Below are 23116 nucleotides of genomic sequence, written 5' to 3' on the forward strand. Positions count from 1 at the left end.
CTGTGTCAACTTATCTGTTTATCTATCTATCTGTATATATGTATATATATACAGTACATTATATATATATACATATATACTGTATATATATATATAAATTTCATCCATCATCCATTCCTACCTTGCCCCATGAGGAGCATAGGAGCCGGGGTTAGGCAAGTTGGCCCTGACATTTAAGATAAGAGTGACCAGCCTCACTCATCCCTCAGTGGCATTATGTGGGCAATAACCCCAACCACTCCTTGGATATAAACCTTCACCAGCTCAATCCAATTGGAGTGCTGCAATTACCCACTAAACCACCAGGCGCCAAAATTTGGTTACATATAATATAAAACGTTAACTTGTTCAGCTCGAGAACATTTTATATTCTCTTCTTGCTGTCTCAAAATTATTTTATTCTGCTCAGGATAAGTTTTCCAGCTTGAAGGGGTAAGATGCAGCCTTCATTAACCTGTTCTCTAACAGATCCCTCTTAATCTGAATACAACTGCTTGGAGGTAGCCTATTAAAATAAAAGAAGTCATTGAAGTGTATCCAAAGGTATATTTTGAACTGAGTTTCAAACTGGAGTAAAAGTACCAGATATATGGTACTTCATAAAATAATACAATACCTGCAACAGTATCTAGGCCCACATATCACACATTTAAATCAAGAAAAGCATGTCATCAGCAACCATAATCTGATTTTCATCAGTCATCTTCTCTACAGCAGCATCAATTTCTTCTTTTGTGAAGGGTTGAGAGGAATGTTCAGTGTTGATGAATTCAGTCACACGTTTCATGGCTACCATCTGGGAACGTTCCTGAAAATATAAAAGGTGCAAATTATACTCTAAAATTACAGCATTTTTCATATATCATCATCATCTGGACCTCCTTTCCCTCCCCAGGGCAGGGTGGGCAGTAGCAACCTCCAGACAGCCAAACTTTGACCAATCCAATGAGCCACGCTTCCATTCTCTCATCATTCAAAACCACAGAATCCTGGCTCTATCTGATGCGCCAAAAACTTTCACTACATTCTGTAGCTTCACATAAACGTATCCGATAGTTAACCCAAACGTCGTCACGTTAAAAAGGGGTGCCAAATCCCTGATCATGCGCTTCTTCTCACAACATGCATCCTCCCAGCTCAATCTCTTGTCAGTCCCCTAGCCTCACTGACTTCCGTACCTCTCTCCCTCACACACTCATCCACCATATCCCTCAACCTTCAACCTTTCCTTGGCCTACCTCGCCTCCTCCCTCCTTCAAATTCACTCAGATATACCTTTTTCACCACTCTCTTGTTATCCATTGTCTTCACATGATCATACCATCTCAGGACACTCTGATTCTGGTGTCCACAGACTTCCTCACTCTGCATCTTTCATGAATCACATAATTTCCTATCCTATCCACTCTGTACTCCACATACATTCCTCAGCAGTCCCATCTCCACTGCTCACACTCTTGACATTTCATTTCCATGCCACACCCTAGTCTCACATTCATGTTAAAGTTGTCACACTCCATGTTGGCCTCATGCAGCTGCAACATTCAAGCCTCTGTTTCTTATCAAGGCCTTCATAGCACCAGCTACTTTCCTTCCTTGTGTCACTCTAATTTCCACTTTTTTTTTTTTTTTTTTTTTTAATCACTGTATCCAGTTTCTTTTTTTTTAAACTCTCACCAATTCCAGTCTCTCTCCATTCACTGTAACACCACACAGGGAGTCGTCATCTCTCTCAATTACCATCACTTGACTCTTTTCTACATTTGCTCTCAAGGCACAAAGATCACAGACATCAACAAAACTCTGCACTATTCTACGAAGTTCTTTTCCGGTACCTTCAAGTAGCACTGCATCATCAGCATACAACAAACTTGAGATATTCCATCACCACTCATTACCAACGCCATCCCTCTCTCCATTACTTGTATTTTACTCCTCTCATCACCCCATTCATATATATACTGAACAACCATGGGGACATCACACAACCTTGTCACATGCCCACAATAATTGTGAACCATTCACTTAGATGCCCATTTACCCTTACACATGCCTCACTACCCTAACAAAAACTCTTGATGGCACCTAGCAGCTTACCATCTACATTGTAAATGTGCAAAACCTTCCACAATCCTTCTCTGTCAACATTGCAGTATGCTTTTTCCAGATCCATAAATGACATAAACACCATATAGTCCTTCTCACAAGCCTTCTTAACTATCTGTCTCTGCAAATATTTGATCCACACATCCTCTACCACCTTGTTCATCACTCACTAGGACTTCTGATATCTCTCTTACTTTCTGTATAATAATTCCTCCATATACTTTCCCTAAAACACTCAATAAACTCATGCCACAATAATTCTAGCACTCACTTCGCTCACCTTTACTTTTCATATGTACTGACTGAAATCATGGTAAACTGTACTGTATTTCCACAACCTTTTTTCTGAAAATAACTGTCAGCTTTGATTACAAGTATTTACCTCAGTCTTCAAAAGTCTGGGATGTGTTGCCAGTCTCAGTTCTGCCAGGAAAGCAGTTGCATGGATAAGACATCTTACTCCCTTACCATGAGATTATATATTCTGAGGGTAGGTCTAGCATGTAACCACAAAAAAAAAAAAAAATAAATAAAAAAAATAATAATAATAATAATATCTCCATCCTTCTTTCTCTGCATGCTCTTCTGTCTTTCTTTCCTTCATTCATTCCTTGTCCTTCTGCCTATGGGTGACTTTATACTCCCTCTTCTGTCTTTCCTTCATTCTTTCCTCTTCCTTCAGCCTGTGGGTGACTTTACACTGAGTGACAAGCCAAATGTTTCCTGTACACCAGGAAACCATTTACTACACTGGGAGGTAACCATACAACCAAATTTTGGCACCTGGTGGTTTAGTGGGTAATTATTGCGCTCCAATCGGATTAAGCCAGTGAAGGTTTATATCCATGGAGTGGTTGGGGTTGACTGCTCATGTAATGCCACTCAGGGATGATTGAGGCTGGTCACTTTCATTTTAAATGTCAGGACCAACTGCCTAGCCCCGGGCTCCTACGCTCCTCATGGGGCAATGTAGGATCGGATGATGGATGAATAAATTACAACAAATGTTAAGCCTAACCTCTTTCAACAGCTTGGTGAGGGAAGCCTTAAAGGCAGTTAGACGATCAGGAGAGATCTCCTTTGGAGTGGAGGATGTTGATGTCTCTTCACTGGACTTGGCTGACCTGCTAACAGTACTCCTTACTGATGCAGGTGTGGGTGACATAGGTTCATCATCATCATCTGCACTCTCAATGTCATATGGGTCGTAGCCTGAAACCAAACAGATACTACAGTGAACAAGAGACTGGTAGTTTTCCACACATATCTGGAAAATTCAAAATATCAACACTAGGCAGTACCACAGACATACTACTATGCCAAATATTTAAAATCTACTACTATACAGTGTGTAACACAATCCCCCAAATTTGCCATCATAACCTTCAAATAAGTTCAACATGAATACTACAATCTTCCTTGCAGCTTTTAAACGGAGAATGTCATCTGTCATTTCAGCCTATACCATACATAAATTTAATACAAAAGTCTAACAATTTTACTGAACTAAGGACTGAAATCTCAAATGGAACTAGATACAACCTCCATTAACCCCAAACCATACGGTAATTTAATTGTGATTCTAATTTAATTACTCCAGCGCAAGACCCCTCATGATCAGGGACTTGATGCTAAAGATGTAACTACTGTACATACAACAGTCATATCATTTATAATGGCTCCAACATGCTTGCATGCATTGGCCTTGGTCACCTAATGGCAGCCCTCCACGCTGCTCGATCTCTGATAGTCTCCCTATTCAGTCCCATGTCCCTGAGGTCACACTGTATGACCTCATCCCAGGTCTTTTTCGGTATGCCTCTCGCAACCCTACCCATGAAATTCACTCCTCTCACTTTTTGCACCATTATTCTCCATCCTCCCAACATGCCCAAACAATCTCAATCTACACTTCCTTATCACAACATCAATACATTCCAGTCCCAACATTCCTCCGAACTATGCAATTGCAATCCTAGCCCCTGCCTCCATAGACTTTGCATTCAAGAATGCACTACTGTACACAGCCAGTATATCATTTCAGTATGTTTGACTGAATGAGAGCAAACTTCCGGCACGAAAAAAAGCTACAAGTTAACTGACTCAGGCAGCAGTTTACAAAGGCAGAGTGTATGCACAGAAGCACAACTGTTGACAACAACAGGAAGGACCCCATCAAGCCCATATGCTTTGTTTGTATTGAGACCAGTGATGGCTGAATGTACATCAAATGAAGAAGTTTTAATGCCAGCCATGACGAAGCCAGAGGAGGGAAGTGATGGAGGAACAGCACCAGAATTGTCTAAGGTGGAATTGGAGGATAAAGTCTGAGCGAAGAGTTCCACTTCATCAGTAGAAGAAATAGCTACAAAGCCATCAGGGTGGAAAAGAGGAAAGGATGATGAGGTAAAGTTGTTAGAAAGGATTTTGGCAAGGTACCAAAAGGAGCAGGAAGAATCTGAGTTTGAGAGTCCAGAGCATTTAGAACATATGAAATTATTTTCAGCACAGCAAAAACGGACTTAGCACAATGCTGGGCGGAACCATAAAATGAGATGAGATTCAGAGGTGGGTTGGCTCTGGTACCTTTTGTAGGCCATCTCCTGGTTGTGGACAGCATCACAACAAGCATGATTTAAACTTTTTTTTTTTTTTTTTTTTTTTTTTTTTTTTTTTTCCCCCCCCCATTAGTCATAGGATATGAGATAGAAATGTATGCTTTCTTTCTGGTCCTTCTGCCATCAAATATCTTGAGAGCATTGTGGTTACAATGCCAGCAATTCTAGGTTCAAGTTTTTATTTTTCTCACCTTCATCACCAGGCTTCTTCTTTGACTTCTTGGCTTTTTTCTTGTCCCCAGTAGCTCTCCTCTTCCTCTTCCGACCACTTTCTTCTCCCCCTTCATCCTCTGTCTCTGTTTCTGTTGCAGTGTCGTCCTCATTGGTCTGCTTTTTCTTCTTTTCCATTACCTATGAATAACAAAAACATATGCCTTAAATGCTTCCTCCTCGATGTTAATAGCCCTATAATTGCAAATGTCGTTAGGCCAAACCACTATCCTATTCCAACCAACCAACCAATATTCACTGCAATGGGTAGAATATAGGATACAAAACACCTGAACAGAAGTTATCCACAAAATACAAAGGGTTCTTCTTCGTTACCATACACTGTACTTGTTCAATTCAGAGTTCAATCAAGGCCTTACAGTACCATAACAAATAGCTATTATAAAATTAATTTAAAATCATAACTTACACTACTGGAAGAATTCAGTTTGGGGAAATTAAGTAACCATTCCTGTTTTGATCTCCTAGGTCACATTCTATGCTTTTGACTGACCAGACATCCAGTCACTTCAGTTATGCATTCCAAGGAAATTTATGAACAAAGGTTAACATTTTCTATGGAACCTGAAAGGTGAGAACTCCATCCTACTGATCTCTTCCTCCCTTCTCATCTCCCTCATATTCCCAGCCATTCTCCAGCCACTTATACTCACATTACTTTCATTCTTTATGTTTAACAATTCCTGAAAGTGTTCTCTCCTTCTGCTCACGTCTCCCTTCTCCACTATCAATCTACAATTTTTATCTTTCACTCCCCTACTACCTTCTTATTACCCAGTTTATCCTGAGTCTCTTTAACTCCTTCCAGAATATTTTCTTACATTCCCTCCACTTTATACTTAAATTTCTTCCAAATTCCTCATCCACCCTCTTCTTACTAATCGTTTCACCTCTCTCTTCCTCTCTACATATAACTCTCTATCCTGTCTCTCAACTTCCTCTGTGCCTCTGCTTCCCATCTGCTCACATTCCATAATTGCACTGTATAATTTCTAAAATCTCAATTGTTCCCGCTGCACTAACTCCGAACTCCTTCTCTACTGTTCATTCATATCATTTACCTGTCTGAATGCAGGTGAGAGATTGACATCATCAAAACCTAGTTTTTTTTTGTTTTTTTTTCCCTCAGCATCATAAATAATATCCATTATGATAGCTGAGTGGTTTCTGCTGATGTAAAGGAATAATCTATAATATACTAGAGCTGGGGGACACAGATAAAGCCAGGTCAGGTTGCTAGGACTTGTTAGTCAAATCTATTTTTTCTAAATATTCTCTAATACACAAAAATCTTACTTAAGGTACCGTAAAATAAGAAGTAAACTTAACCTACCTCTAGTGAGATGGTAAATCTCATTTGCAAAAGTAAACTTAACGTATCTCTAGTGAGAGGGCAAATCTCATTTAGTAGCTTTATCCTTATATACTTACCTTCTTGAAGTAAGCATAAGATACCATTTCAATGGCAGCCTCAGCATCCTCTACATCAACAGACCGTGACAGACGAGCCTTGGCATGAGCAGTAGATAAACGAATCAAAGTTTCTAGGGCTCGTGCAGTGATGGGTTGGGTCTGCAAAATACAGTACCACAAGAATCTTTTAATAAAAACCTGTAGTAAACCTTATGTCAAACCACACTAATCAAGCACAATTTTTTGGAATACTGAAACACTGAATAATGATATGTTATAAAACACCATAACATGCTACGCAATCTATACTGAAATTCAGACAAATTTGAAAGTGATGAAAGGAAATTTAATCAGACAGCCTGACAACACTCCATTTCGCTGCATATATCTGGTTCCAACAATTCCTTTACGGCAACTATCAGGTGATGTGGACCAGATAATGAAACTGTTATACCAGAATAGATATGAAGCTGGTATGCATAGTATTACTGTATAAACCTGACTGAACAGTCATGCTAGGTAAGAATAGCTCGATACACAAACAAAGTGTGAAGTGTGATAAACTGTTCCAAAGGGCAGATGATACACACTGCTGTGTGCAAACATGGCTAAAAAATAACCTTGGCATATGCTGGAAATGAAAACCTTGGTACTTAATCTTCATAATGCATGCATGCATTTATCAGTCTTGGAAATAATGTAATAAATAGGCAGCTCACTTTATCCCATTCATAGTATGGGGTCCCAAGATCAACTACCAGTACTGTACTCCATAGCCCAGAATATTCTAGAGTAGGTGACCAGACTATGCCTGTGATGGTACTAAATCAAAAAATATCCACCTACCTCTTGGGGAACTCAAAACGAAGCACAGAACACCTGACCCTCAACCCTGTCTGGTGTTTCTGACATAACAAGACTACCAAAATACTATGAACAAAAATATGGACAGGCCACCTACCACCCACTACATAATGAAGTGCTGCACATAGGTGACTCTACAATGAGTGGCATGGAAATGGTTTCTCATAATTAAGGAAATTATTAAATACACTGGGTGATAACCATATAACAAACAATGAGACACCTGGAGGTCTGGTGAAATAATGCACTCCAACCTAATGTAGCTCATGAGTCTAAATTGGAGGGATGGGTGAGGTTTACTACTTACATACTGCCACACATGGATGAGCAACTGGTCATTTTCATCTTAAATGACTAGACCAAGTAGTCTAGCCCTAGGTCCCTACATTCCTAATGAGGCATTAAAGAACTGAATGATGGATGGATGGACACAACACAAAATGGAAAATGATCATAATTTTCCTTGAAGTATCCAAAGACTCTCCTTAATTAGTCAACCAACAATTAAACTTACCCTAGCCATATCAGCATGCTCTACATCTTGGGATCTAAGGCGTGAGTACTCCTCAGCAATAACCTCACATGCTTCCTTGGTGAGAGTGGGTTTGATGCTCTTGGCAATGTGAATGTACTTCCTCATAAACTTCATGCTTACAATCTTGTCACTGAAAATATGTAGGAATGCAGATCAAACAAGCAACTGAGAAAATGCTTTAAAATATTAATGATCACACATCAGAATGAGATATATAATACCAGTAATCAAAATATATGAAACTAAATCTAATCCATTCAATTCAACCCAAACAACTTTATTATTGTCTTCCTGCTGTCAGACAATATTATGCAACTTAAAGATGGCAATTACTGTTCTCATTATATTTTCAGATAAAAGGTTCTTGATTAAAGGATGTACACCTGATTCTCAATATCACATCTCAAGGAGAGTGTAGAGGATGGGACCTTTATCTGTTACATCATAAATCCAAGTAGGGAATTCAAATGAAGTAAATGTTCACACTGTACATCACCATTCTGCTACTGTTTTACCACAAAATTTACTGTCAACTACAGTACTTTACATAAAAATGCCTCATACAACTGACTGAATCTGGTATACCTATAACAACTTTATAAGTTGCAATGAATAATAGCAGTTTTTCTGAGGGCTGCTGAAAACTTAGTAATAATGTCAGTTAGGCAACTGATAATTAGGACTTACTATAAAGTATAAGTAACTTAGAAGTTGCGGATAACTGATCAATTATCAAGCGGGGGGTGGGGGGGATATTATAGGGTGTAATGAATGCCTGAGTTGTACCTGAAGATATTGTCTATTGCTGGCAAGAAGAGTGAGGAAGACAAAAAAAGAGGACTTACTGAGACTGAAAGAAATGAGGACTTACTGATTAATACATGTGCCAAAAGGGAGCTATTTTTAGCCCATATGTCTTAAAGCACAAACAAGTTTATAAGCATTCATGAAGTACATAGAAGGGAAAAGTGCAGTACGGATCACTGATTTAATCTTTGAGATACCAAAGTAAAGACAATGATAGTGGACGAAGAATCAAGAGAAGTGTGATGGATACAAATCTGGTAAAAGGAATGCAGTGTAATATTAAGCTTACCAAGTTGATTATGCAAATGAACAGATAATATGATAATGATGAACAGACTATGATGACTACAAAGGAAGTATTCACAAAAGGTAAATTAAATAAATAAATAAATAAAAGGAAGAAATTAGTAAGGTTTAGGCTTGATTCAGCAGATACATTGAGGCTATCATTATGCAAAAGACAATGGCTTAGAAAATTCTACAATAGACTATACTATACCTACCTAGGGGCATGCAGAGAACAGAAGCGTGAAGGGTTAAATATAAGAGTCGAGGATATACAGCAGACCTTCACTAACTGCAGGAAAGCCATGTTCTTTAAAGATCATAGTTTGTTATATTCGAGGGTTCCCCGAAGTGGGATTTCAGACACGTTTGAAAATGAATGAGTACAATAGCATATTCTAGTACTAAAAATGCAAATTACTGTATACCCATTTTACACTAACTTGGATCATAATTTCACCTCTTCGCAGTTTACTTCACATCTGCCGGTATGTCATAGTGCTTCTTCACAACTAGTACTGGTACAATATTACTATAGTCTGTTATTACAACTCCAATATCAAAATGAGAGGGAAATTTCAGGCCAGGCTGGAGTGAAAAGCGTAGGAAATGCATGTACTGCAACCTATTGCAATCCATTCGACAACCACTGTTCATCACAGCTGATGGAAGTTTGGTGGGCTTCAAGGCATTAGTTAAATCCCATATCCACTATATCAGGGTTTGTTATAGCAAAAGGTTTACTGTATATCTGGTACAATAAATATTTCCTTGACAACACAAGAGAATATTTTACTTATCTACCACGAGTTATGGAGAAAATTTCCAACATACCTCTTTTTGCGCAAACTGCCATGCAGAAGGGCATCATATTTCTCAAATACTGGAGTTTCTGCATCATCTTCAACACTGTCAGGATTGTTGGTTGACAGTATATCCACTCCAAGACCCATTGGAAGTGCTTCACCATCTTGCTCATGTGGAGACCTAAAAATGCCATATAAAGTACTGTTTACAAGTGTATTTGAGTAATCTGTATTAAGTCAAGTCTACTTTGGGGAGAGAACATAAGATTATTCTGAAGCATATGTGCACTAGATCAAACCTGTCTTTATTTTTACTTTTTTTCAGTCTTTATATTTTGAATTTGCTAGCGATATTATTAAAAATACTCGTAATTTCTCATACATGCGAGTGTCTGCTATTTTCATTACGTCCATCCATCCATCCATCATTCAATCCTACCTTGCCTCATGAGGAGCGTAGGAGCCCGGGGCTAGGCATGTTGGTCCTGATATTTAAGATGAGAGTGACAGGGTTCTTGTTTGGCGAGCCACAGCTCGCAAATGCGAGTATTTTTTCCCTTCAGCGAAATTTTACATGCAATTCGCCTTTTGGCGAGGAGAAAATACATCCACTTCAAAACCCAGTAAACTACAAAATAACTAAATCTCACTGAAATGAACAAAAAAGCACATTGTGATTTATTATTCTTTCCTTGTTGCCAATGTGAATGTTTAAAACCTCATTATATGATTCTAATCATCACAATGTGTAAATAAATAATTTATTGCTCGTAAAATATTTCGGCTTGTAGTCAGTTTGGCTACTAAAAATTTATTTGGCTCGTAAATCTGAAACCACAGGAGCCAATGGCTCATAACCATCGGTAGTTAGCAAGAGCTCTGGAGTGACCAGCCTCACTCATCCCTGAGTGGCAGTATGTGAGCAATAAACCCCAACCACTCTTGGATATAAACCTGCACAGACTCAATCCGGCTGGTGTGCCTTAATTACCCACTAAACCACCAGGTGCCATAGTTTGGTTATATGGTTAACAACCAGCATAGCAAATAGTTTCCCAGTGTACAGGAAACCATTTGGCTTGTCACTCAGTGTAGAGTCACCTGCAGACTAAAGGAAGAGGAAAGAAAGACAAAGGCAAGAGGAAGGAACAAAAGAAGGAAGGAGTAATAATAATAATAATGTTCATGCACTACTGCTGATCAAACCAAAACTTGGACAGCAATTCCAACCAAAGTTCAAAATTCTGGCACTGCAGACTACGTGTACAGGAAACAAGGTCTTCCAAGGTTATGCACAAGGGTACCTTACTGTACTACTACCTCCTCAACTTCTCAGGTAGCATGATCTGACAGTTATCATTATCATTATGTTCAGGACAATAATGCAGAGCATTCCAGTTATTCACTGTAAGCTGTGTCAATGTAAAGTGTATGCATCTACATGCTAATATTTACTAAGGTTATGGGTGGTGGTGGCCATCATCCACTCACCTGATGTAGTGCTGCCTACTTCTTCCTTCACCATTACAGTATTACTCTTTTTCTGTGTCTGCCCTCTCTCTTCCTGTTTCTCCCATCTTTCCTGTCACTTTTTATTACTCTTCTTTCCTTTTCATGTGGCTTTACATTAAGCAACAAGCCAAATGGTTTCCTGTAAGGCAGGAAACCATTTTCAACACTGGGTGGTAAGCAAATAACCAACCGATACATGTTCCCTACGTGTCGGCAAGTGGGTTGGCAGAGGGTTAGTGCCCTTCCCCATAAAACAACTAACTGGACAAATGACCACCCATTACAAGATTATGGTGTCTGGCTATAGATAGGCAGATAGATAGTCCTTACACTGCAATATTAATATAAAAAGCTCAAAAAAAGAAAATCATTCAAATAAATTATTCTTATATGCTGGCACCTTACCTGTAACGGTGCATGCGCACAACATGGTCAGAAATCTTCCTGTCACTTTCTGGATCCGCAATGTCGAGCATAATGAAAAGGCAATCAAAACGTGACAAAAGAGAGTCCTGCAGACCAATATTCTCCATTGGAGTCTTGTACTGGTCATAACGACCATAAACAGGGTTAGCAGCAGCCAAAACAGAGCATCGAGCATTAAGCCTGGCATGGATACCAGCCTTGGAGATGGTGACCCGACCCTGTTCCATCACCTCATGGATAGCAGTGCGATCCATGTCACTCATTTTGTCAAACTCGTCAATGCACACAATGCCACGGTCACCCAAAACCATAGCTCCTGCCTCCAACCTGGAAACAAAACAAAGCATTAAGTATATTCAATTAAACGGTGCTGAAGTGTGATAATGAAATACTCTTGTTTGCTCAGGGTAATAGCAGATCTGGGGGCTTGAATGATGAGTGAATGGAAGCATGGCCCATTGGATTGGGCAAATTTGGGCTGTCTGGACATTGCTACTCCTCACCCTGCCCTAGGGTGGGAAAGGAGGTCCGGATGATGATGAATAGCAGATCCAATATTTGGATTTTGATCCAGCCCAGCACTAATATTTCTATCTACAGGTACTGGAACTCAGGCTCTAACTTTTACATACACTGCAACTGCTGATTTAGTTTGGGCAGCATGATAAAAATCCAATTACAGTACTGTACTATAAGTTTGCTCACTATCAGCCAAGTTTTGTATCTGAAGGCAACTTAAATTAGTCAGTGCTTTAACAAGAAGCTTAAAAAAAAATATATGTAAAATTAAGCTACGTACTTGTGAATGTAATATACTAAACAGATTTCAGTCTCTGTAAGTGTTCAGTTTTTTGTTCCCTGATAGTTACATTATTTCTTCCTGGATCACTTTTCTAGCTGAGACTGGACCATAAAAATGAATATGTCTCATTCATTTACTGATCACCTAATATAGTGTCACCCCATGAGGAGCATAGGAGCCCAGGGCTAGGCAAGTTGGTCCTGACATTTAAGATGAGAGCGACCAGCCTCACTCATTACTGAGTAGCATTACGTGAGCAATAAACACCAACCATCTCTCGGATATAAACCAGCACTGGCTCAATCCGCTTGGAATGCCATAACTGCCCACTAAACCACCAGGTGCCATAATTTGGTTATAAGGTTATCACCCAGTGTAGTAAATATTTTCCTGGTGTACAGAAAACCAATTGGATTGTCAATCAGTGTAGAGTCACCCGTAGACAGAAAAAAAAAAAAAACGGAAAGAATGAGGGAAAGAAAGACAGAGGGGGAAGGTTGGAAAGAAGGAAGGAAGAGAGGAAAGGGCAGGCACCCAAGAGCAGCACTACATCGAGCGGGTGGATGGTGAGCATCCCCACTAACCACCAATGTTGTATTATTTATCGCATTCTGATCAACAATAACAAGGTAAGAAATACCAGAAAAGGAAGCATAAGCTTCTGTCTTAAATATTTCTTTGGATGACGACTTTGGCCGTCATTTGAAAGTCTGAGCCTCAAAAGCAGATGACAGGCAAAGCTGCCATTGGTACGCGAAAGGGTTAACAGCCAAGGCTCGGGTCCCTACACTTATGATAGGTGAGTCCCAGACTGGAAGACATATGTAATCATGTATGTTGTCGATCAAAACACTACCAATGCACATTCTGTATGCAACAAGATGGCACTAGCAGCAATGAATACTGTCAAACATCCATTGGCTCTACCCAAATACAGTAGCCCAACTTCATACATAGCTTACTAGTAACATTTCTGGTCTAATCCATAGCAGATATTGTTAAGTTCATTTAAATAAAAACCAATTACTATTCCTGGGACATCACAAGCTATACTGATCATTTAGGATATCACTGGCCCCCTCCTGCAGGAGACATTTTTTTATCAACTCTACTTATGTACAGTGCTAAACCCAGTTAATATCTAAATTTTCATATCACAAGTTATGAGTAAAACAAATATATACATCAGTATGGACTGCCAAATTCTAGAACAAACTATAGTTATAAAAAATACCCTTTACTCTACCACCATCCTCACCTTCTCTCGCCTGTCTCCATGTCGGTGGTGACTGCGGCTGTGAGACCAACACCTGATGATCCACGGCCAGTAGTGGTAATAGCACGAGGGGCAGAGTGAAGAACATAACGCAACAACTGAGACTTTGCCACTGATGGGTCACCAATCAGCAAGATGTTTATGTCTCTGTAATCAAATTCATGTGAGTTAATGAGTCAAAAGTAATCTTATCTACTCATAAAAATTATGACAGGTTTTCTCTTCAGGAATCCCCAACTTGGAGTTGACAATGGTACAGCTGTTTTCTATGGAAGATAAACCAAGTTCCAAAACCAGCTAATTACGTAGCAACATTTGCTGGAAGCTGCTGGGAACTAATGTAATTTGAGATGTGTAAAAACATTTGTAACACTGTCTCAGCTTGGACTTTGATTCTATGTACAGCAACTCAGAAGAGTGCCTGTGCTTATGACTGAAGTTTCCTGTTTATGACTGATGCTTATGATGGTAGCTACCAAGCTTGCAGTCACATTTCACTCTCATGGCAGTACCTCCCAGGATCAATGGTAGCCACCAACCTACTACCTATTCTTGAATTAGGATTCCTTAAATAATTTCACTGTATACAAGCTAACCTCCTCCTCTTAAGTTCATCAAACAAAATACCCTGTAATGTGGACAAGTTGGGTTCTGTACAGTTTCTGAAAATATCAACATTTACAGTGTACAAAGAGACAATAAATTCCTTTGTTCAGTGATTTTGTTTGCAGATGTCAGCCTTGTTAGATGATGGTTGTTCTACATGCTGCACAATCTCTGCTTAATTCCTTAACCCTAAGGCTATACTGTGCAAAATCATCCCTAGCCTTCATAGGTCTACCTCTTCATACCCTTTAATATCACACTCCTTGATCTTTTCATCTGATTTTCATCTTCCATTTTTCTATGTCCATCCCACCCTCCATTACCCATTATCAGTGCATTCAATTCCTCATTCACAGTTCTGAGATCTACAGCCCTGCCATTCAGGAAAACCCAGTAGTTAGCATACAATCCCCATTTCTGTATGCTTAACCCTACAGATGTTAGTGTCTTTTACTACACAAGTTTCGGTACCATTAAACATTACACTTCTCATACAAGCTGCATACAATTTCCCATTGGTGTGAAGGAAGGGAGCCTGTAACATACCAGTGCATGTAATCACTCTCTCCTTACCTAATCCCCTTACAATCTATCCTTATTTATTCACCTACTATTCAGTGGCAGTCACCATGTAGCCTTGTCACACCTGTCCTAGATGCAGGTGGAGTTAACTGTCCACTAGATTCTTAGGTTAGGCTGGATTAAACTCACAGGTAAGGCAGGGTTAGCCATCCACTAGATCCTTACTAAGAAAAAGATAATGCTGGATTAAACTTGCCAGCAAACTCCGGTGTTTACATACACCTCTGGGAAATAAGCCCAATATAAGCACAGAGGCCTACAGTCAGCTGACTTCACAACCAGTCTCTCTCTCTCTCTCTCTCTCTCTCTCTCACACACACACGCACGCGCACACACACACACACACACATTCTGAAACCTCATTATACAACACCTTGTTACGTGATAAATCGTTACAATGATAACCAAAAAGTTACACTGTCTCAGTACAGCATTAAAAAATTAATCACAATTTCACTTCAAAGATGTTTTTGACCGTCACCTTCAAGAGTCTCTTGTGGATGCAGTGACACACACATGCCAAGATGGTCGCACAGTGTTTACGTTGACTGTGATTGTTGCCTTTCATTCTATGCTGTGCATGAAAGACCACTGAAACACCACTATTATCACCAAAGAACAGTGTAAGAGCTTAACAAATAGTGCAGTGCGATATTAAAGGAAGTGAAAGTTTTTTTGTATGAAATACTTTAGCCACTAAAACACCAATGCTATCACCAAATAACAGCACAAAAACTTAACAAATAGCGTGCAGTTTGACATTAAGTGACTTTTTGAGTGGAGTGACAGCCCTCCAACTGTCCCCAAGCCTCAAAGGGGACCCTGGGAGAAGATCCTTACCAGCATGGGGAAAACTTCAGGCAGGTAGCAGAGCTTAGTCATTTTAAGTTTTGCGGTCAAGGTCATGCTCCCTAACCCCACCAAACCCATGTTATATTCGCCTCGTTATGTGAAAATTCGTTACGCAAAAGGTCTTCACTTCACGCGACCCTATCATCTGACGAAGCCAGACTGTACTCGCCCCTCTCACAGTGCTGCCTACTGTGTACCATACTCTTTGTTGTAATGTATCACTAATACAAAAACTACAGTTCCAGTACATAATGTTTATGTTGTCCTGTTTGGTCAACCTAAATTAAATATTCAACCATTACCTAAACTCTTTCATCCACCCTACTGCTCTCAATCTTGATTTTCTATAATGCAGTACTCATGTCATTCCAAAGTCTCACACCCAACATTAAGGGTACTAGCACATGAGAATACTAAATGTTTTTCAGTTACAAACACTGTGATGACAGTATTGTGCAAGGGCAGAGGACCAAAGATACAAGGTCTGTTCAGAAAATATCCGACCTTAGGCTCTAAAAAAATAAATAGCTATTCTGTTGAACTAGGATACTAACGGCCATAGTCTTAAACTGTGGGAAGGCATTCACCTTGCCCTATCCGTATCTTTTGGTAGTCTTAACGCACAAAAGGGAGAGCATTCCCTGGTGAACGGGAGGATTACCACAGCATAGTACTGGAATCTGCGGGGAGTCTCATTGCACCCCCTTGAATGCCCCTTCGTCATATTATAGTAGTCTTGTGCAAAGAAAACTGTAGAATTTGAAGGACCCTATGATGTGTGTGACTGGAATTTTAATTTAATGATTACAACATCGTGTAAAGAAAAAAAATAAGTGTTTAATATTTTTAGCGTTTTGGAAGACTTCACTGTTTCTCTGGAGATGGTTAATTTTTGACGATACAAAAACAAAGATGAGGAACTGTATCCACTTCCATTCTATCTCTCAATATTTCTGCTAAGCTGTTAGTCAGATATGGTGCATGATACTTTTATAATGTCTGATTAGTATGTGAAATAATTCCTATGCTAAAGAATGGCCAAGTACTACCTAAACAGATGACTGGCGCACAGCCAGTTAATTTGAATTACAAAGTCTCAAGTTTGCGTTCAGTGAGCTTTTACAAGTCTGTGCTATATTGTTTTGGCTTGGCAGTATATTATTGTGGAGTACAGTATTTTGGTGTGATCTGAACGAATTTGGCTTTTATTTACAGTGTTCGTGACTGGTTTTAAAATTAACCCCCCCACCCCATGTCTTGGGGAGTGGGATTTCGGGGTTCTGGGTGGGAAGAATGGCAAAAACAAGCATTTGGGGCAGAAATATAGTCAAAATCGGTATGCCAGCCAAAGCTTATTCATAGGGTTATTACTGACCGCATGAACCCCTTTGAAGCTATGTCTGACACCGAACTTTTTTTGCGGCACAGGTTCTCCAAATCCTGTATGCATACTCTTATACGGAGTATTTAAGAAAAAATGCTAGTCTTTAATAACAGAAGAGATAGGAACTGCAAACATTAATATATCATATTGTGTGAATATTGGAAACTGTCATATGTATTGTTTTTATTTTAGGATTTTGAATTTTAAAATTAATCAGTGTTAACAACTCTTTGCCACGCCTACCCACATGAAGGGGTGCACTCTCCCGCTTTCAAAATTACCTCTTAAGTTGAAGGTCTGAGCTTCCACCTCGAGCGGGGTGCAGGAAGGGTAACCCCTGCCCCCAGTTTCAAGACTATGGGTGTAATCCCCCTCAGAGTAGACCCCTTCTGACTTGATATACATAACCCAACATTCTTTCCACTGCCTGAAACATTCTTCAAAATAGGTTTTCGGTATCCCCTGCAGGTGCTTCATCGCATTCGTCATGATCTCTTCTCTCATCTCAAATCAGGAACACTTAAGCAAAGTTTTGAGCTTGGTGAATAACCAAAAGTCACATGGAGCCATGTCTGGCAAGTAGAGGGCCTGCCGGACCTGCGGGATGCTGTGCTTTGCCAAAAATCCCTGAATCAGTTGAAGAATGGGCAAGGACATTGGCATGGTGCAGCATCCAACTTGCTGCTTTCCAAAGGTCTGTCTCTTCTGCTGAACTTCATCATGAAGACGATGGATAACATCAAGGTAGTAATGTCTGTTGACAGTCTGACCTTCTGGTGCATATTCATGATGTACAACACCGCAATAGTCAGGGGGGGATGTCAATATGCATTTCAGATTGCTGCTGACCTATCACGCTTTTTTTGACCGAGGCAACCCAGCATGCTTCCACTGGGACGACTGTGTTTTGGTTTCTCGGTTGTACCAGTACCCCCAAGTCTCATCTCCACTTATAACAGTCTTCAGAAAGTCTGGATCATGATTTGCACACTCCATAACGTCTTTAGCAACATTCATCCGAGATAAGAGATCATGATGAATGGGACAAAGCACCTGCAGGAGATACTGAAAACTGACTTTTAAGAATGATTCAAGCAGTGGAAAGAATGCTGGGCTACGTGTGTCAAATCAGAAGGGGCCTACTTTGAGGGGGATTAGTGTCCTAGCTCAACTGGTTAATCTTTATTTTTTTTAGTGCGTAATGAACAGACCTCGTAGTGACTGCCAAATATTCCTACACTCATTCAACTACTCCATAAATGAAAAGAACTACATGCCAGTCCTAGGTTGCTACCTAAGACATTTTAACATGGTAAATGCTAAAAAAATTCATTTCTCACCCTCTCAGCCTGGTACCGTTGGGCAACACTTTCTCCACTCCTCCCAGCAGCATACATAACAGGGCTTTCTTTATGTATTCATGTCCATGGATACTTGGAGCCAGTGACTTGGCCAGCATTTCAAATACATCAACATTCTGGAGGAGAAAAAAAAAAAAAAATAGAGAGAGATACCGTACTATCCACTGTCTTGCTTTCTTGGCTCAAGTTATGGCATACAACCCTTTATCTATGACTATATGAAGCAAATACAACACAAGGTAATTCAACAACCTACTCAATACTACTATTAAGATAACCAGCATGGGAAGTACAAAATGACCTAGTTTGAAAAACTAAACTTTAATTTAACAGTCTACAGCGTGAACATACATTGGTGTTAGGGTGGTGAAATGCATGAACAGAAGGCAATGATTATGTGTGTGTGCATGATAGAATGAGGTGTATAATGGATGCAAGAACATACAGAGCCTGGGGGCATGGACTTTCTGACCAACATGTGGTGGTGGTGAAAGTCAAGGGTCAAATGCAATGGAGTAACAAGAGGAGGGAAGGACAGGAAGATGTAGTCCATTCACGGAGGTCAGAAAGGTTGCAAGAGGATGGAAAAAGGGCAGAATATATGAGAAGTGAAGGAGCAATTGGGTAAATATGATTTGGAGCAGATGGGGGACGTGGAAGGTGTGTGCAAGATATTCACAGAAGAAACCTGTGCAGCATGAGGTGGTGTGGTGGGTTAAAAAAGACGAAAGGAAGTGCAAGGAACAGCATGGTGGAATGAGGAGGTGAGACAGGCTGTGCCACAAAAGAAGAAAGCATACAGTGAGTGGATGAGAAACAGGGATGTGGAGGAAGTTGACAGACAGAAGAGAGGACTATATATATGTGGAGAGGAAGAGAGAGGTGAAAAGATTAGCATGAGAGAGTAACAAGAGAGTGGATGAGGAATTTGGAAGGAATTTGGGTGTAAAGTGGAGGGAATGTAAGAAAATGTTCTGGAAAGAGGTAAAGAGAGTTAGGGTTATAAAGAAGTTAGTCGGGGAGTGAAAGATAAAAATGGCATGTTGCTAGGGAGAAGGGAGAAAAAGTAAGCTGATGGAGAGAACACTTTGAGGAATTGTTGAACACAGAGAATGAAAGCAATGCAAGTAAAAGTGACTGGGAAATGGCTGGGATGATGAGGAAGGTGAGAAGAGAGGAAGGAATCAGTAGGATGGAAGTAGTGGAAGCAATGAAGAAAGTCAAAGTAGGGAAAATTCCATGAACTGATTGAGTGTGTTGTGAAATGCTGAACCATGGGGGAGAGATAGTTGCAGAATGGATATGGAAGATGTGCAGATTGGCCTGGGAGGAAGGTAAAGTCCCAGAGGACTGGAAGTCAGATATAATTATTCCCCTGTACGAGGGAAAAGGGTAAAAAGAAGCATGTGGTAATCATTGGGGCATTTGACTTATTAGTATAATAGGAAAAGTATATGGTTATAAAAGAGATACAAGGTATGGCTGTGGATGTTGGAGAGACCCTAATAAGATAGGGCAGTGTTTGGAAACTCCCTGTACTGTTGTTTGCAGATGATGCTGTGCTGTTATGTGAAGACAAAGGGGAACTGCAAGGCTTGGTGAAAGAGTCTGGGAGCATGTGTAAGAAATGGAATCTAAAGTTATGGCCTTTGAGAGAAATGAAGTCACAATAAGGCTGGATGAGGAAAAAATGGAAAATGAGAGTGCATTAAAGTACTTGGGTAGTGTGATGAGTAAGGATGGAAGTTTAGAAGGTGAAGTGTTTGAAACAGTACAATAAGGAAGAAAGGTTGCTGGTTCCTTGAAAGCAGTGATAAGAAACAGGCAAGTGAGCATGAAAGTAAAAAACAGGCAAGTGAGCATGAAAGTAAAAAAGTCACTGCATGACAGTATTGTGATACCAACTCTAACATATGGAAGTGAAGCTTGGAACTTCTTGGAGAAGAGTGAGAGCAGTGGAAATGAGTTATCTGAAAGGAACGTGTGGAGTTACAAGGAGAGAGAGACTGACAAATGAGGAAGTGAAGTAATGCAGTGGTGTGAATGTGACAGAAAGCATTAGGAGAAATACACTGAGGTGGTTTGGCCATGTGGAGAGAATGGACAGCAAGAGACTAATGAGGAGAGTGTATGCGAGTGAGGTGGAGGAGGGGAGAGGAAGGGGGAGGCCGAGGATGAGATAGAAGGATGGAGTGGAAGGTATGTGGGAGAGGAGGGTGTGAGCTGGGAGCAAGGCAGTAAAGTGGCATTGGACAGGGCAACATGGAGGCAATTTGTTTGTGGCCACCCTTTATGGGATTGAGGTGCCTGGCAATAGACAGATAGTTAAGCTGATAGATAGATATATAGATAGATAGACAGACAGACAGATGGTCAGAAAAGCAGGTGCACACAAGCACGTCTTGACTCTATGACATTCATGGGCAGGAAGGAGAGCATGGGGGCATTCTTGGTGTGTCAGATAAGCCACACCCAAAACAGATTCTGATTGGCTGGCGCATAGCAGGCGTTTTCATTGGCTCCCAAGCTTCGGAATTTCCCCTGCACCTGGTGGCTACTGCTGACAAGCTGGATGAAACCCCTCAACATTGGATATTGCATTGGACCACCAGTTAAGTCCCATTTCAGCACCAGATGTTGCATAAAATTGCCAGATATTGCTTTAACAAAGCCAAGATTGCTGCACCTGCTATTGCGTTGGACCAGATATTGCACTGAAGGATAACTGACAGTTCATCATCATTCATCACCATCATCCGGACCCTCCTTTCCCATCCTAGGGCAGGGTGACAAGTAGCAACCTCCAGACAGCCCAAGTTCACCCAAACCAATGGGCCACACTTCCATTCACTCATCATTCAAGCCCCCAGAATCCTGGCTCTATCTGATACGCCAAAAACTTTCACCACATTCTGCAGCTTCACTGACTCCAATTGAGTCAATCCGGACACTGTCACGTTAAAAAAGGGTGCCAAATCCCTGATCATGCACTTCTCCTCACAACATTCATCCAGCCAGCTCGATATCTTGTCAGTCCCCTAGCCTCACCGCCTTCCATACCTCTCTTCCTCACACACTCATCCACCATATCCCTCCACCTTCTCCTTGGTTTACCTCGCCTCCCCCCTCCTTCAGATTCACTCAGATATACCTTTTTCATCACTCTATTGTCATTCATTCTCTCCACATGACCATACAATCTCAGTACACTCTCTTCTATTCTGGTGTCCACAGACTTCCTCACACCACATGTCATGAATCACATTATTTGGTATCCTATCCACTCTCTGTACTCCACATACATTCCTCAGCAATCCCATTTCTACCTCTTTCATTCATTATGATGTCACACCATTGTCTCACATCCATATGTTAGTTGACATTAACACTCCTTCATGTAAGCCTCGCGCAGCTGCAACACTCAAACCTCTGTTTTTTATCAAGGCCTTCATAGCACCAGCTACACTCCTTCCTTGTGTCACTCTACTTTCCACTTCCATTATAAACACCATAACAAACAAAAATTTCTGTTGAGACTATGATTATTTACAAGTTTATCTGAAAAGGTTCATGGTGCATCTGCAAGACATTTTACTATCATCACTCGACTGTCTCAATGAAGAGTAGGTAGTTAGGAATCACTGTGATAATAAATTTTTTTGAAATACTGTACTACAAATGAGATATATCTTCAGACATCAAACTCTCTTTTTACAAACAAGTTAGCATATATTTATACCAATGAAGAAAACAGCAGCACAGTACTTCTACACTAACACTAATACTATTCATCCATCCATCCAACATCCAATTTTATGTCACCCCACGAGGAGAATACGAACCTGGGGCTAGGCAAGTTGGTCCTGACATTTAAGATAAGGGTGACCTGCCTCACTCATCCCTGACTGATATTACGTAAGCAATAAACCCCAACCATCCCTTAGATATAAACCTATACCAACTCATTCTAACTGAAGCACCACAATTACCCACTAAGCCACCAGGCACCATAATCTCATTATATAGCTACCATCCGGCGTAGTAAATCGTTTCCCGGTGTACAGGAAACCATTTGGCTTGTCACTCAGTATAAAGTCACCCACAGGCAGAAGGAAGAGGAAAGAATGCAGGAAAGAAAGACAGAAGAGGGAATGCAAAGTCACCTGTAGACAGAAGAAAGAGGAAAGAATGCAGGAAAGAAACACAGAAGAGGAAGGATGGAAAAGAGGAAAGGGCAGACACCCAAAGCAGTACTACATCAAGTGAGTGGATGGTGAGCACCCTACCCACCACAAATTAATACTATTCCCATCAATTAATGACATACAATTACCTTTTGCTTGGAAAATTTCTTGCACTTGTGAACATCTTCAGTAGAGATTTGAGGTGAAACTTCCTTATTCATAAGAATAATATTGTTGGCTAGCATGATAGTGCGAAATGTACCACTGGTGAATGACCCCTGCCTGTTGGGCAGACATCGATAAATACCAACAATCTGAAAACAGAAAACATCTGTACATCTGTTGTGATTATCTCAGCCAAGCAGATAAGTGCTCTCTCATGAGTGTGTAATACAGTATAAGCTAAAATTTTTAGCACAAACACTGCCTATTTCATTGTCTATCAACATCTATGGTAGGTAGGTAG

General features: G+C 40.3%; 1 protein-coding gene across 1 annotated transcript in view; it reads right to left on the reverse strand.

Moving 5' to 3' along the window:
- Positions 1–648: 648 nt before the first annotated feature.
- Positions 649–23116, reverse strand: part of Mcm3 (minichromosome maintenance 3) — a 34836-nt gene continuing 12368 nt past the window's right edge. Inside the window, exons 6-15 of the mRNA XM_080286218.1 lie at positions 22800–22964; positions 18446–18582; positions 13664–13828; positions 11583–11930; positions 9694–9846; positions 7747–7897; positions 6387–6527; positions 4916–5075; positions 3125–3318; positions 649–808 (exon numbers count right to left, since the gene is read on the reverse strand). Of these exons, the coding sequence (XP_080142344.1) occupies positions 650–808; positions 3125–3318; positions 4916–5075; positions 6387–6527; positions 7747–7897; positions 9694–9846; positions 11583–11930; positions 13664–13828; positions 18446–18582; positions 22800–22964 (1773 nt within the window). The 3' untranslated portion in view covers position 649. The remainder of the gene's footprint in view (positions 809–3124; positions 3319–4915; positions 5076–6386; positions 6528–7746; positions 7898–9693; positions 9847–11582; positions 11931–13663; positions 13829–18445; positions 18583–22799; positions 22965–23116) is intronic.

Source organism: Coenobita brevimanus, chromosome 14 (genome assembly GCF_032717465.1).
Source record: "Coenobita brevimanus isolate Jiangsu-jjx chromosome 14, ASM3271746v2, whole genome shotgun sequence".
NCBI lineage: Eukaryota > Metazoa > Arthropoda > Malacostraca > Decapoda > Coenobitidae > Coenobita > Coenobita brevimanus.